The following is a 13,720-nucleotide window of genomic DNA, read 5'->3' as shown; positions in this document are numbered from 1 at the left end:
CACAGTCTTTTGAGGAGGAATGGAAGGTGGAGGGGACTTGAACCTGATTGCATATCCATTTTTTACAATATTCAGCACCCATTTGTCGATTGTGATGTTTTTCCACTCTTCCAGGCAAAAACAAACACTTTCCCCCACCGGAGTGGGTAACTGGCTCAGGGGAAGCAAAAACTCACTGTTTTTGTTGCTGCTGCTTGTTTCCAGGTGCAGACTGTCTGGAAATGCCACCCCTTCCTCTACCAGGACGACGCTGGGAGAACTGAGATCTTCCCTGATTCTGCTGTGATGACCATTGAGGGGTTTGAACCCTCTGTTGGTTCTGTCTCCGATAGTAAGGACGGTATTTGTTCTTAAAGTCCTTTCTCTTTTCGAGACCAACAGCTCTCACAGTATCAAGCTCCGTCTTCATTCATGACATCTCATCGTCAGCATGAGAGCCAAAGAGCGATTTTCCATTAAACGGCAGATTAAGTGTTCGGTGTTGCGCTTCAGGCTTAAGACCCGTAAGCCGTAACCAAGCCGAGCGCCTGGCACAGAGTCCATGAGCATAACCATGTGTCGACAGGTCGGAAGCATCAGCAGCTGCGCTAATCACCTCCTTAGCCACTAGCCCACCTTCATGAAGATTTTCAAGAAAATCATGCTTGTCTTCTTTGGGAAGCTTTTCTGCAAACCGAGACAAGGAATCCCATAGTGCACGGTCATAGTGACCCAGTAAAGCGGAGGCGCTGGCGACCTTCATGTAGGAAGCAGAGGTGGCACACATTCTCTTCCCTACTGAGTCCATAGCTTTGCTGTCTTTATCCGGCGGAACAGAAGATGACGCCGCTCCTGTCTGATTCTTACGTGCCGCTGAGACGATTACGAATCAGGTTGCAGCTCAGACCTCAGAAATAACGGATCATTGTCCGGAGCCTTATACTTCTTTGCGATCCGAGAAGGAAACGCTCCTAAAGATGCAGGAGTTAAGAACTTGTGCTCCGCAGGCTCCAACAGACCTGGCACCAGAGGAAGTAAAGGCCTTGAAGATAATTTCTGATGTAAAGTTTAGAAAATGACCATTGTCTTGGCAGTAGAGACCGGCTTCTCGATATTAAGTTTCGCTGCTCCACGACAGAGAACTTCATTAAAGGTAATCACATCATCAATCGGTGATATCCTACTCGGAGGAGTTGATGACAGTGTCGGTGAGTAGTCCCTCTTTGAATTTGTAGACTTTGTCGAGGATCTAGTATCGCGTCTCCTCGAAGAATGGTGACGCGAAGACCTAGAAGTAGGTGAAGTCCGCCTCCTCTCTGATGGAGACTTTCTCGGAGGAGTACGCTCACGTCTTCTCGGAGAGTGCACCAACTGTATTAGAGGCGATCTTGATGCAGGTCTTGCCAACACAGGGGACCTGGAATAAGACCTTGGAAGGTTAATCCTCCTTATCTTCCAGTCTCTGATCTACCCCAGCCATCGTGGCGAGATATTAGCCCCTGTAGGTGAAGGTGCCCAATCCGCAGCCCAGGGGAGGAAGAGGAACTCCCAGAAGACACAATAGAAACCTTAGACCGGTCTTTAGACACCGTTCTAAGCCTCTTAGCTGCAGGAGACGCCGAAGACAGCCTCCTCGACGTCGATTTCTCCAACGGCGATCTACTCGACAGCGACCTTCTCGGCGGCGACTTCCTCAGCGGCGACCTCCTCGGCGGCGACCTCCTCGGCGGTGACCTCCTCGGCGGCGACCTCCTCGGCGGCGACTTCCTCGACGACGATGCTCTCTTCGGCGTCGACGTCATGCGCCTTGACGGCGATGATTTTCTCGGCGTCGTGTACCTCGCAGCCACATGACTTGGGCTCTTCGGCATCGAAACCTCTACTGTCCGGTTCGACGTTGACGTCATGGCACCTCTCAACGGCGACCTTGACTTCTGTTCCGAGCCTCTCGGCGGCGACCGTCGACGTCGATGAGACGACGTCGAGTCCCGCCCTCTTACAGTCGTAGGGGAGCCAGACCTGGATCGCCTACGCTCATGTCTCTTCTCACCTTGCTTCGACGGCGAAATCTTCTTCGACGGCGAGGGATGTTTCGACGTCGACGGACACCGCGACGGTGATTTCGATGCTGATTTTGAGCACACAGGTACCTTAGAAGAAGATCTGTCCCTCGAAGTCGAAGGAGGCCGATGTTTTCTCTTCTCCCCTCTGTCCTTGCGCTCTTTGTGCTGAGAAGAAGGCTTCCTGGAATGAAATTCTTCTCTTCCACTCACAGTTTCTCCTCTGTCATGCAGGGACTGAAGCCTGCTCTTCTCTCTGTCAAAGCTCTATTTGACAACTTGCTGCAGTGGTAGCAAAGTTCTGGCTTGTGAGAAGATGGTAGACAAGCTACACAGACTGAATGTGGGTCTGTCTTGGCCATTTTTTTACCACAGGCCGGACACTTAACAAATAAGGCCGGCATTATGACTGGAAAAATAGCCAAGTAAAGACGAAAAAATTAGAGAAATACCAGAAGAAAGTGAAAAAATATCACCAACTGGCGAGCTCAATGCTCCAGGATCCTCACAGAAGGAGCCGGAAAAAAGAACTGACCTAACTGTCACCTGTGGTGCATGATGGGAGCCTGGAGGCTCACAGAGGTCTTAAAGGCACGGCGCCAGATTTTTCTGTTGTTACTATGCAGCCTATCTAGGGTAAAGCTGCCTCTATGATCCTGCCTGTTTTACCTTTGAAAATAAAGGTTAAAGAGCGTTACCTAAGGTAAATAAAGTGTTCTTCTGATGGATACTTTTAACTGAATCTTCCACACCTTTGGAGTAGATACCAAAGCAGCGCTTGTAATGTGGGAGTGTCTGGGAAGTGGGCTCAGATCAAAAAGTATTGCAGAACCTAGCGGGTAAAGTTACCTTCCTTCCGGATAGGACTGCCAAGGCAGTAGTGCTTCATAAACATGCGCACGAATGCCCATGTCTCAGCCTAGCAGATATTTAGAACAGGCTTCCCCTGAGCCAAAGCCGTTGTAGTGGCCTTCGCCCTGGCAGAACAAGTCTGCGAGCCATTAAAGGAAGCTTCTCATTCTCTTTCGAGGGGTAAGCTGGCAAAGTGATCGGCCAACATGGAATGGAATTATGATCTTAGAAAGACAAGCTGCCAGGCTCCTCAGTACAAATTTGTCTGGAAAGAATGTGGTGTATGGCAGATGCAATAACAGCGCCTGCAGATCATTCGCATGGCGTGCTGATGTCATGACAATGAGGAAGATGATGTATAAAGACTCAATCCAGGGCTACTAGGATGACTTGGGATGGTTGTTCTTGATCTTCTTCAAAACTCTATATAAGAGAGATAGAGGCGGAAAGATATATAGGAGTCTCTTGTCCAACCCTAGTTGAAATGTATCTCCTAGGGAAGACCTTCGAGGGTACTCCAAAGTTTAAATGTTTGGACACTACGCATTTCCGGCAGTGACGGACAAGTTACTTACCTACGGTAAAGCCTTATCTGATACAGTCATGATCTAGCTGCAGATTCCTTACCTTTGAATTTCCAAGGTGTCAGACTGGATCCAGAAGAGCAAAACCCCTGAGAGCCGATAGATGGCATCGGTCAGCTCCACTTTACATCGTTGGCGCCATTGTGTGGTCCACATCACCCATATAGGCACCACCTGGTCATGCTAATGTCAGTTATTTTTCACAACTTTCCACACCAGGATGGAAAAGTCATGAAGTGCACTGACATCGGTGTGTTTCTTAACAACTAGGGCCTTGAAAGGGATCAGCCCTGACCCTAGAAACCAGTCCACAGTGTGGCGAGGATGGGTGGATCAGAAAGGAATCTGCAGCTAGATCATGTCTCTACCAGATAAGGCGTTACCAAAGATAAGCAACTTGTCCATCTGACAGAGACATCTAGCTGCAGATTCCTTACCTTTGAACAGGTACCCAAGCAATACCATCCCTGTAGAAGTGACTGTTGGCAAGTTTAGACCAGAAAGTCCTGTAGGACCGAGAGGCCAAAGAGGCCATCCCTGCGAACTTCACCATCTTGACAGTAGTGCTTGGTAAACGTGTGCTAGGATGCACATGTTGCTGCCTGACAAATGTCCAGGACTGGAACCCCATGTTGCAAAACCCTTGTAGCAGCTTTAGCTCTGTTGCAATGAGCTCTTTGACCTTCAGGAGGCTGCTTCTTGACCGGAGCATAGGAAATCTTGATGCAGAGGATGACCCATCGAGAGATGGTCGTCGACTGCATATCATGACTTTCTTCACTCCCACATACACCACGAAGAGTTGGTTGTCCACTTAGAAGTCTTTAGATCTGTCAAGGTAGAATAATAACACTCTTGTAGGGTTCAGCTGGTGGAGTGCCTCCTCATCTTTAGAGGGATGCGGAGGAGTATAGAAAGTGGGCAAGGTGATAGATTGGCCCACATGAAAAGGTGTACCACTTTCAGGAAGAAATAGGCCCTATTGTGAAGCACCAACTATTGAGGAACTATTGTCAGATAAGGAAGCTTGGATGACAAGGCCTGCAATTCGCTCACCCTGCTGCCAGATGGTATTGCCACTAAAAAGACTGTCTCGATGGTAAGCAGCCAGAGGGGGTAGTTATGCATTGGTTCAATTGGAGCGCACATTGAGGTGAGAACCAGATTAAGGTCCTTCTGAGGCATAATGAACAGACAAGTTGGGAACATAGGAACAAGACCTTTGAGGAATCTATTTGCAATAGGGTATTTAAATAATGAGTGTTGGTCTGGCAACCATAAGAAGGCAGACAGGGACGAAAGGTATGCTTTGATAGTGCCCGGAGCAGAGCCCTGCTGGGCAACGATCAAAATGTAAAGCAAAACCTGAGAAAGGGAAACAAACAAAGTATCAGCAGACCTTTCAGTATAATATTTTCCAAATGTATTTCACCAGCAGGCCTACACGGTCCTGGTGGAAGGCCACCAAATAACATGACATATGTCATCAACTGCCACCACTCAATCTCCACGCTAGAAGGAGTAGAGTTCACAGGCTCAAATGGAGGATCCTCACCTGCTGCTACAACAGAAGATCTTCCCGAAGGGGCAGCCTGATCGGAGGATCGATGCTCAACTGGAGAAGCTCAGGATACCACACTTTCCATGCCCAGTCTGGAGTCACAAGAATGACTTGGACAGGTCGCTCCTGATCTTCTTGAGCACTCTGGACAGGAATGGCATGGGCGGAAAGGCATATAGGAGGCCTGATCTCCACTTGAGATGAAAAGCGTCTCCAAGCGAGAGCCACATTGGAAACTCCAGTGTGCAAAACTGCCGACATCGCATATTTGCAGTGGAGGCAAACAGATCTAACTAAGGGTCTCCCCACTGTAAAAAGAGACCATTCATGATCCGCGAGGCATCGATGACTGAGTATATCTGCCCTGACTTTCATAGAACTTCCCAGGTGTTGAATGACCAGGGATATGCCCTGCTGTTTCAGCCATGCCCAGAAGTGCAGGTCCTCTTGACAAAGGGCCCACGACCCCACCCCACCCTGTTTGTTGCAGTACCATATGGCAGTGGTGTTGTTTGTGAACACTTGTACCAGCCTCCCCTTGATGGAAGGGACAAAGTCTTTCAATGCCAATTGAATCGCTTGGTGCTCCAGCAAGTTGATGTGAAGTCCGGATTCGGCAGGCGAGCAGAGACCTTTGATCTCCACTTCTCCCAGATGGCCACACCATTCCAGGAGTGACGCATCTGTCACTACTGTGTGATCTGTTGGGGAAGGGATAGGGGTCGGCTTCTGCCCTAATTGAAGTTTGTCAAGCACCACTGTAGGTCTCGAGCAGTTCACTCCAAGATCTGGCCCATGTCAGAGAGATTCACCTGAAGCTGTACCCACTAGAACTTCAGGTCCCACTGCAGAGCCCACAGATGCCATCTGGCATATGCTACTAGCAGGATGCAGGAGGCTATTAGGCCCAGCAGACTCAGGATAGAGTCTGAAACATCGGTATCATAGCCTGAATATCCTGGACTCACCGCTCAGGTGGATAGGTCGACACTGCACTGTGTCCTGACCAACTCCGATGAAAGGGAGCATCTGAGAGGGAGTCAGAGGGAGTCAGGTGTGACTTTGGCACGTTGATAGAGAACCCCTCCGAATGCAGGAGGTTTGCCATAGCAAATGAGCTGCGACCACCACCATCACATTGGTGAACACCTAAGGGGCACTGGTAATGCCAAAAGGAGCATGGTGACCTGAAAATGGTCATGGCCTACCCTAAACCGCAGATAATGCTGATGAGTAGGCAGGATGAGTATGTGAAAATAGGTGTCCTGCAAGTCCAACGCTGCCATATGGTGTCCTGGGTCCAGAGCAGACAAGACATGAGCTAGAGTGAGCATCTTCAACTTTTCCTATTTGAGGAAGTAGTCTCGGTGCCTATAAACATAAGAGGGACCCTGAGAAACTCGTTCTGGGGGACAATCCAGACCAGGGAAAATACAAGCAAAGGACATGAGTGGATGCCCCACAGGTTAGCAGAAATTGGGCAGTAACTCCAAGAATAAGTAATGATCACCCACAGATTAGTTCACATATTATTTATTTATCATTAGTTTTTTTTGGAAAGAAAGTAGAAAAACTTTTTTTTAAAAGTGAACATACATCCTACGTTGGAGGGCTCGGTGACCTAGGATAGGATGTAATCCCTTGTCCTTTTTCGGGACCAGAAAACAGCCAGAATGTGTGCGTAAATAAAAGGGAGCGACCCTTGCATATGGGGCTTCTCACTGGCATGCCCATTAACATATCCCTGAGGTCTAGTGGGCTTTCTGCTCCCGCGGGGAGAAGATAGAGGGCTATTGCCCCGATCTGCCTTTCAGGGGCAGAAAGCCTTTTTTGGGGGTGGGGACATTAGCATGCCCATTCTTGTCAGCCTCCACACCTACGTATAAATGTATTTATTTTTTAAATCCCTGGTGCCTAGTGGGCTTTCTGCCCCCCCCTCTCCCCCCCCCCCCGGGGTGCAGATTAGAGACTATTGCCCCCATTTACCTCAGAAATGCTGTGGCAATAGTTTTTGGTGTGGTGGGGGCATTGGCATGCCCATTTTGGGCAGCCCCCACCCCTACATATAAAAAGAAAAACAATCCCAATTGCCTAGTAGGCTATCTGCCTTCCCCGTGGGGCAGATCAGGGGCTATTGCTCCATCTGCCTCTGGGGGGGCAGAAAGACTGTTGAATTTGTTTTGGGGGTGGGGGCATTCGCTTCCCATTTTGGGCAGCACCCACTGCTATATATATAAAAAAAAATTCCCTGGTGCCTAATGTGCTTTCAGCATCAGTATCTCAGGTAGAGTCAGAACCAAAAATTATGTGAATCCTCTGCTGGTACAGTGGTCGGGGAACAAAAATTGATTCGGAATAAGTTTGTATAACCACCATTTGCGCCTTTGTGAATTCATAGAGCGACGTTGACGTTGGTTAAGGGTCAAAGATGGGCATTTTGATCGGCTTCTCAATTCACGCTGGTGGAGTCGGTAAAGTAGGAACTGGCAGGAACCTCGGTGCTAGAGTCAAATTTAGCGTGAGTGTTGGGCCAGCAACTGACCCCACATGGGCAGTTGGTATCAGGCAAGGACCAGCCTCCTGGAGTCTGACTAAAGGCACTTGTGGCTCCATGGGGCCCAAAGGCACAGTAGAGGAAGCCAGAAGCACCATAAAGATCTATAGCAAAGCCCACAGACGTATTAAGGTACAGGTTAAGTGGGTTCTAGCCCAGGGCCACTCCTTTAATGGGAACCCCTCCATACACTTTCAGGACAGCGTCAACACTGTCTAGAGTTTATTTATTTATTTATTTGTGTTTTGTAGAGCGCATGGTTACACTAGCAAGTGTGTCCCCGCGCTAAAATAAATTGCTGAAGATGTTTCCAGAAGTTCATGCTCCTTTCTGATATTAATCCTTGGGGAAGAGGATAGTTTTTAGCTCTCTTCTAAAGTGTGGCTCCGATTGTTCTGTGCGCAGTTTTTCTGGCAACTGGTTCCATGTCCTGGCCGTCTTAACTCTAAAAGATTTACCGCCCATCCTGGCTGTTTTGACCTTCAGGACTTGTACTTGCCCTGTGCCGCAGGATCTCAGCTGGCGGGTGGGTTCGTACCATTTCAGAAGGCCATGCAGGTATCTTGGGCCTTTACCATGCAGGATGCGGTGTCAGGGCTTTAAAGGTCACCCGTTCCCTAATCGGGAGCCAGTGAAGGGTTCTCAGAGCTTTCATTGATGATGCTCTTCTGGGTAGTTGTAAGATCAGGCGGGCCGCTGCGTTCTGTGTTCTTTGTAATCTAGAAAGGCTTTTTTCGCTGGCCCCTAGAAGCAGTACGTTTCCATAGTCCAGCCTGGATGTTATCAGGCTATGGACTGTGGTCTGTCGTACTGATATGGGCATAAGGTCCAGCGTTTTTCTAAGGACCCGCAGTATCACGAAACAGGTGCCTGCCACTTGTTTGGTTTGGTGGTCGAACGTTACATTTTTGTCTAGCCAGATGCCTAGATTTTTTACTAAGTTACTAGGTGTGGGCAGCTCACCTGGTTCTTCCGGCCACCAGGCTGAGGTCCATACTGATGGGGATTTACCTATGATCAGTACCTCCGTCTTGTTTCCGTTTAGGCGTAGGCAATTGTCTGCCATCCACAGAGCCACCTTCTGCATGCAGGACGCGAAATTATTGGCGCTTTGTTTCTCTGGTTGCGTTAAGGTCACAATCAGTTGCGTATCGTCAGCATACGATACTATCTCAACCTCGTACGTGTCTGTGATTCCTCCAACGGGGGCCACATATACATTAAAAAGGGTGGGGCTGAGACTTGAGCCTTGTGGCACTCCCTGATTTAGTTTTATTTCGTTAGACCTGAACTGGCCCTGGGCGACCTGAAAAGTTCGGTCCGTTAGGAATGATTTAAGCCATTCCCAAGCTTTTCCTCTCACTCCTCCCTTTTCAAGACACTGTAGCAATGTGTGGTGTGCTACAGTGTCGAAAGCGGCACTGAGATCGAGGAGAATCAGTGCCGCCGTCTGGCCCTCATCGGCATATCTTCGTAGAGCTTCAGTTGAAGACAGCAGGGCCGACTCAGTCGAGTGAAGAGCTCGAAATCCCGACTGTGAGGGGTGGAGCAGTCCATTGATTTCAGCGAATGCTGAGAGCTGTTTGTTCACTGCTTTCTCTGCAATTTTTGCGAAGTAGGGGAGGAGGGAGATAGGTCGAAGGTTGTCCAATTTTTCTATACTAATGTTAGGTTTTTTCCTCAGGGGGAGGACAGTCGCTTTTTTCCATGAGGTAGGGACTTGTCCTGTGCTAAAAGATAAAGTCAGAAGATGACTGATGTACGGCTCCAGGGTAGTTATGCAGCCATGGAGTCTTTTAGGAGTTGCTGGATCACTCGGTGATCCTGATTTAATACTGTTTGCTATGTGACATATAGTTTCCTTAGACGGAACTAGAAATGCTGAGAGGCAGTTAATCTCCTGTGTCTGTATGATGTTATCTGCCTGTCCCCCGCCTACTCTGGCAGTGTCTGGGAAACCTGCGTAGATTCTATCTACTTTGCTAGCAAAGAACTCGGCTATTAAATTACACGTTTTAGTAGATCCAGTCATAGGGGCTGTTAGTGGGGTGAGATCAGAGAGTTCCCTATATACTAGGAACATTTCCTTCATGGAGCTGTCAGCGTCTTTGATTCTTGTGCAGAAGTAGGATCTCCTAGTTTTACGAATCAATGCGTGGTATATCTTTAAATTATTCTTGTAGTCCGCTCTATCCGTCTCTAGGTAATGTTTCCGCCATTTCCTCTCTGAGCTTTTGCATTTTATTTTTTGGTCCCGGAGTTCAGTGTTGAACCAGGGTGCGGATTTGGATCTCCTTGCCGGAGCCTTATGCGTCCATGGCGCTGTGCAATCTAGCGCTTGTAGGATGCGTTGATTTAATTGAAAGCAGGCGGTTTCTATATCTTCGCCTTCGGGGGTACCTCCTGATGTTATGATTTGGTTGAAAGCCTCCGTGGAGAATTTTGCCCACTTCCTTCGTTTGCTGGTTGCGATAGGTTCCTTCTCCACTCCATTGTCTGGGACCGCCACCCGGAAGGAGATTAATGTATGGTCTGACCAAATTACCGGGGTGGGGGGCTCTACAGTTATGGTATCCCAGTTGGCAAAGATAGGATCTAGGAGATGGCCGTGACAGTGAGTGGGTCTTTCTGATTTAAGCATCATCTGGATGCTGGCTAACTCCTATTTAATTTCCTGGGCTTCAGTATTTTTCGGGTCGTCAAAATGATAGTTTAGGTCACCTAGTAGGAGGAGTCTCTCATGTTTGAGAGCGGAGAGTGTAAGGGTTTCCATCAGTTGGGTGCAAAAGGGAGCTCCAGGTCCCCGGGGGCGGTATATCAAGTAACCCCTGATGCAGTACCCCTGGTGCACAGAGATGGAAAAGAAGCCCGTTTCACTGCTAACAAGATCCCTTCCCTCTAGAGTGCAAGCCAGGTCTTGTTTATGAATTATCGCGATTCCTCCCCCTTTTCCCTTTGGCCTGTCTATTCTCTTGATGTTATATCCCGATGGGAGGGCCGCCAGTATATCTGGTGCCGATGTGGTGTTCAGCCACGTCTCCGTAAGGAATAAGGCATCTATCTGACTATCCATAAGGTAGTCGTGTACCTCCAACTTATGTTTTCCTAAGGAGCGACAATTTAACAGGGCAAGGTTCAGTATCTTACTTTTGTGTCTAGACCCAAGTTGTCTAATGACTGTAAAGGAGCAGTGAGCACACTTTTTCCCTCCCTTATTAACGCTTAAGCTATGTCGACAGGAATTTTCTAGAGGGGGACATAACTTACGCAGTTCTGAGGAACTATAGCGTATCCGGAGGCATAGACCTACAGGGGTTGCTGCCCCTAGTCCCGGTCGGTCACGGACGGGCACAGACGGGCTTGCCTTTGGCGCACCTTCGGCGCGCTTCCGGCGCGCCCGCTGCGCCCGTCCGCTGCGCTTCCTGTAAAAAATAACCAGTTGGTTTACTTACTTACTTTTTTTTTAGCCAGCACAGGCACCAAATTTACTAATATATGGCACATTCCTGCTCTCACTCTGCGCTAGTGCAAGCCCCCTTCCACCATTACAGACAGGAATGTTTCTGTGCAGGAAGAAACATCTTCCTGCACAAAACCAATCCTAAGAAGGGGTCTCCTCTTTCTATGTGTGCTACACAATGCAGCACACTTGAAAAGAGTTAAAAATGAGGAAAAATAAAGATATTTGTATCCTCGTTGAGCCTCTATTTGGAAGGTGTTCGATTTTGATGCATTCCCAGGTTTTCTACTCTTAGCAAACCTGGAAGTGCCAAAAAGCATGGGTAGATGAGTGGGAACACCCCTCTCTACCCATGTAGCGCCTTCCTGGTGCAGAGTAACGCAAGGCAGCGACTTCCACTGCCTTTCATTACTCTGGATTTACCAATCCACGCAGAGCAACACAAGGTGGCTTTGCGTGGATTGGTAAATCTGAATTTAGCCCTTGTGTTGCCTTGAGTGACACAATGGCAATGTAAGAGATTAATAAATATTGCCCTTACTGTGTAGTAAAGATTGGAATTGTGGGGTTCCTCTGTGATTGCTTCTTAATTTTGGGGCTGCTGGCAGGTGGTGTGATCACAGCTCACTGCTTCCTAACTCTGAATACTTGTCGCTCATAGTACAGGAAGTGCAATGAACAAAAGCACCCATCAGCGCTGTGTACCTGACTGTCTCTGACAGACTAGCTTTAGTGTAACAGCATACATTGTGAGTGGAAGGTTTGGTAGGACCACTACTCTATCTGCTATTGTGGCAGGTAGGCCATATGTCAATGAGCTGTGTCTCATCATACACTACCTCCATGATTGCACTATCCACATGGAGCCGCTGTTGTTCTGCTCCTCACATAGCAGAAACTGGAGTGTAGTAAACAAAAAGCACTCACCATATACACAAGCTAAAAGGTGTGACAACAGTCAACAGAACCACATGCAATGGGCTGGGTCAAACTGATAATCTTTCTGTTTCTCTGGTGCTGGCCAACCAAAGAGAAACTGCTTGCTCTAATGTTGGGCACACATGTAAGCTAGCCAAAGAAGAGAGCTGTCTATGATACAACCAGAGTCGTTGAGTGTGCAAATTAGCTGAAAGTGGATAATACATTCAGAGTTGTGCTGAGCAGGGGCCCCCAATTTATGTTTGACCCAGGGCCCCCAAAGTACTGTCGATGTGCCTGGCACGGCCTCTTTAAAGGTTGTTATATGCTGTGGAGTCGACTGTGGTCAGGGAGATTTGGCCATTGGAGAGGTACATCTATATATTGATGCCCTTGCACCTTCTCACTAGACATTGAGTGGAAGGATGGGGTTAAGTACCACTTGGCTCTCTTGTGCTTTTGTCTAAACCGGGATTTAGGGGAATATTTAAAATGAGAAGTTGAATTTTTGGAGGGAATGTGGCCTCAAATTTGGGACTGTAGCTGAGCCTGTACTTAGAGTGGGACCTAGCTTTGACCACAATACCGTCTTCTGCTCAGTGACATAAGTTTTGCATCCCGGTGCATGAGAGCACACCATGCACAATTTTAAATATGTGCCCATGCACAGTAAATACACCTTATGTGAGTCTGTGACAGACATCTATTTCCTGGTGACACAGCACAATTTGAATCCAGTAGTTTTTGGTGAGGACGTCATTCCCTAGCACAGCTTCCAAATGTTAAAGTCATTGATAAACTGATGAAGTTTGGAAGTGGAGCTATAGATCTGCGTCAAAGGGTGCAGAAAAAAAGAACTGAAGTAATTGTGCTGGGGTGTTGCTTCTATGCGCTCCAATATGTCACTTGTGGGGTGGTTTGAAGTTACTGCACCACCTGTCAGCTCACTGAACCATTGCTAAAGAACTCTCCAGATCAAGGCTGGCACCTGGGGTCATTAAAACCTGCAGCTATAACTATCCTTCAGAAAAGAACCATCAAATCAACTCATCCAAAGGGATAGCTGTGGGCATCTTACAAGGCCCACTAAAAGGATTGCCATCAACTGCACCGTCTTTCCTTTCATTACCTCAAGCTGTAGACTCGTAATGAAATGTACTGCAGTCAACATTCCTTGTCCTCATTAACACAGTGACTGAAGGTCTCCCAGCATAGAACACTCTGATAGTAGCAGGAGGGGCAGCAATTAAGCCTTTAATGCTGCCATGTTAAATGCAGTGAGTACTGTCATTCTAATTATTGTGAATATTTCAAGTGGATTTATGGAATGTCCTACAATGGTGAAAAGAACTTTGACTTAATGTGACAGCCTAGAGTTTCTACAGTAGCACAGTGCATAAACAGATTTGTGATTGGTACAACTATACAACCTACCAGCTCTAGTAATACTTATTACGGTTCTCAATAAGTCCTATAGCTGCTAACCTGAAGCTGTTGCAATTCATTATCTTACCTTGGACTGGTTGTTTTTCAGCCGGTGTGCTTCATCCACTACCAAACATGCCCATCGGATGGAACCAAGAGCTGCTTGGTCTATGGTGATCAGCTCATAGGACGTCAGGAGCACATGGAACTTTATCTGTGCTTCTCTCTGGCAAAGAGAAAGAAGATGATAATATGCACCTTCAGCAGCTCTGGGACTAGACCTGTGATCATTCAAATATTAGCACCCTAAGAAATTATTTATTTATT

General features: G+C 47.8%; 1 protein-coding gene across 8 annotated transcripts in view; it reads right to left on the bottom strand.

Moving 5' to 3' along the window:
* Positions 1-13,720, bottom strand: part of CHD3 (chromodomain helicase DNA binding protein 3) — a 1,139,027-nt gene that overhangs the window by 596,050 nt on the left and 529,257 nt on the right. For all 8 annotated transcript variants that reach the window (XM_078670235.1, XM_078670239.1, XM_078670240.1 and 5 more), the window contains exon 16: positions 13,482-13,619. In XM_078670235.1, coding sequence (XP_078526361.1) covers positions 13,482-13,619 — 138 coding nt within the window. The remainder of the gene's footprint in view (positions 1-13,481; positions 13,620-13,720) is intronic.

Source organism: Lissotriton helveticus, chromosome 12 (assembly GCF_964261635.1).
Source record: "Lissotriton helveticus chromosome 12, aLisHel1.1, whole genome shotgun sequence".
NCBI lineage: Eukaryota > Metazoa > Chordata > Amphibia > Caudata > Salamandridae > Lissotriton > Lissotriton helveticus.
The sequence above is the reverse complement of the archived record's forward strand: the minus strand, read 5'-3'. Positions and strand labels throughout refer to the sequence as shown.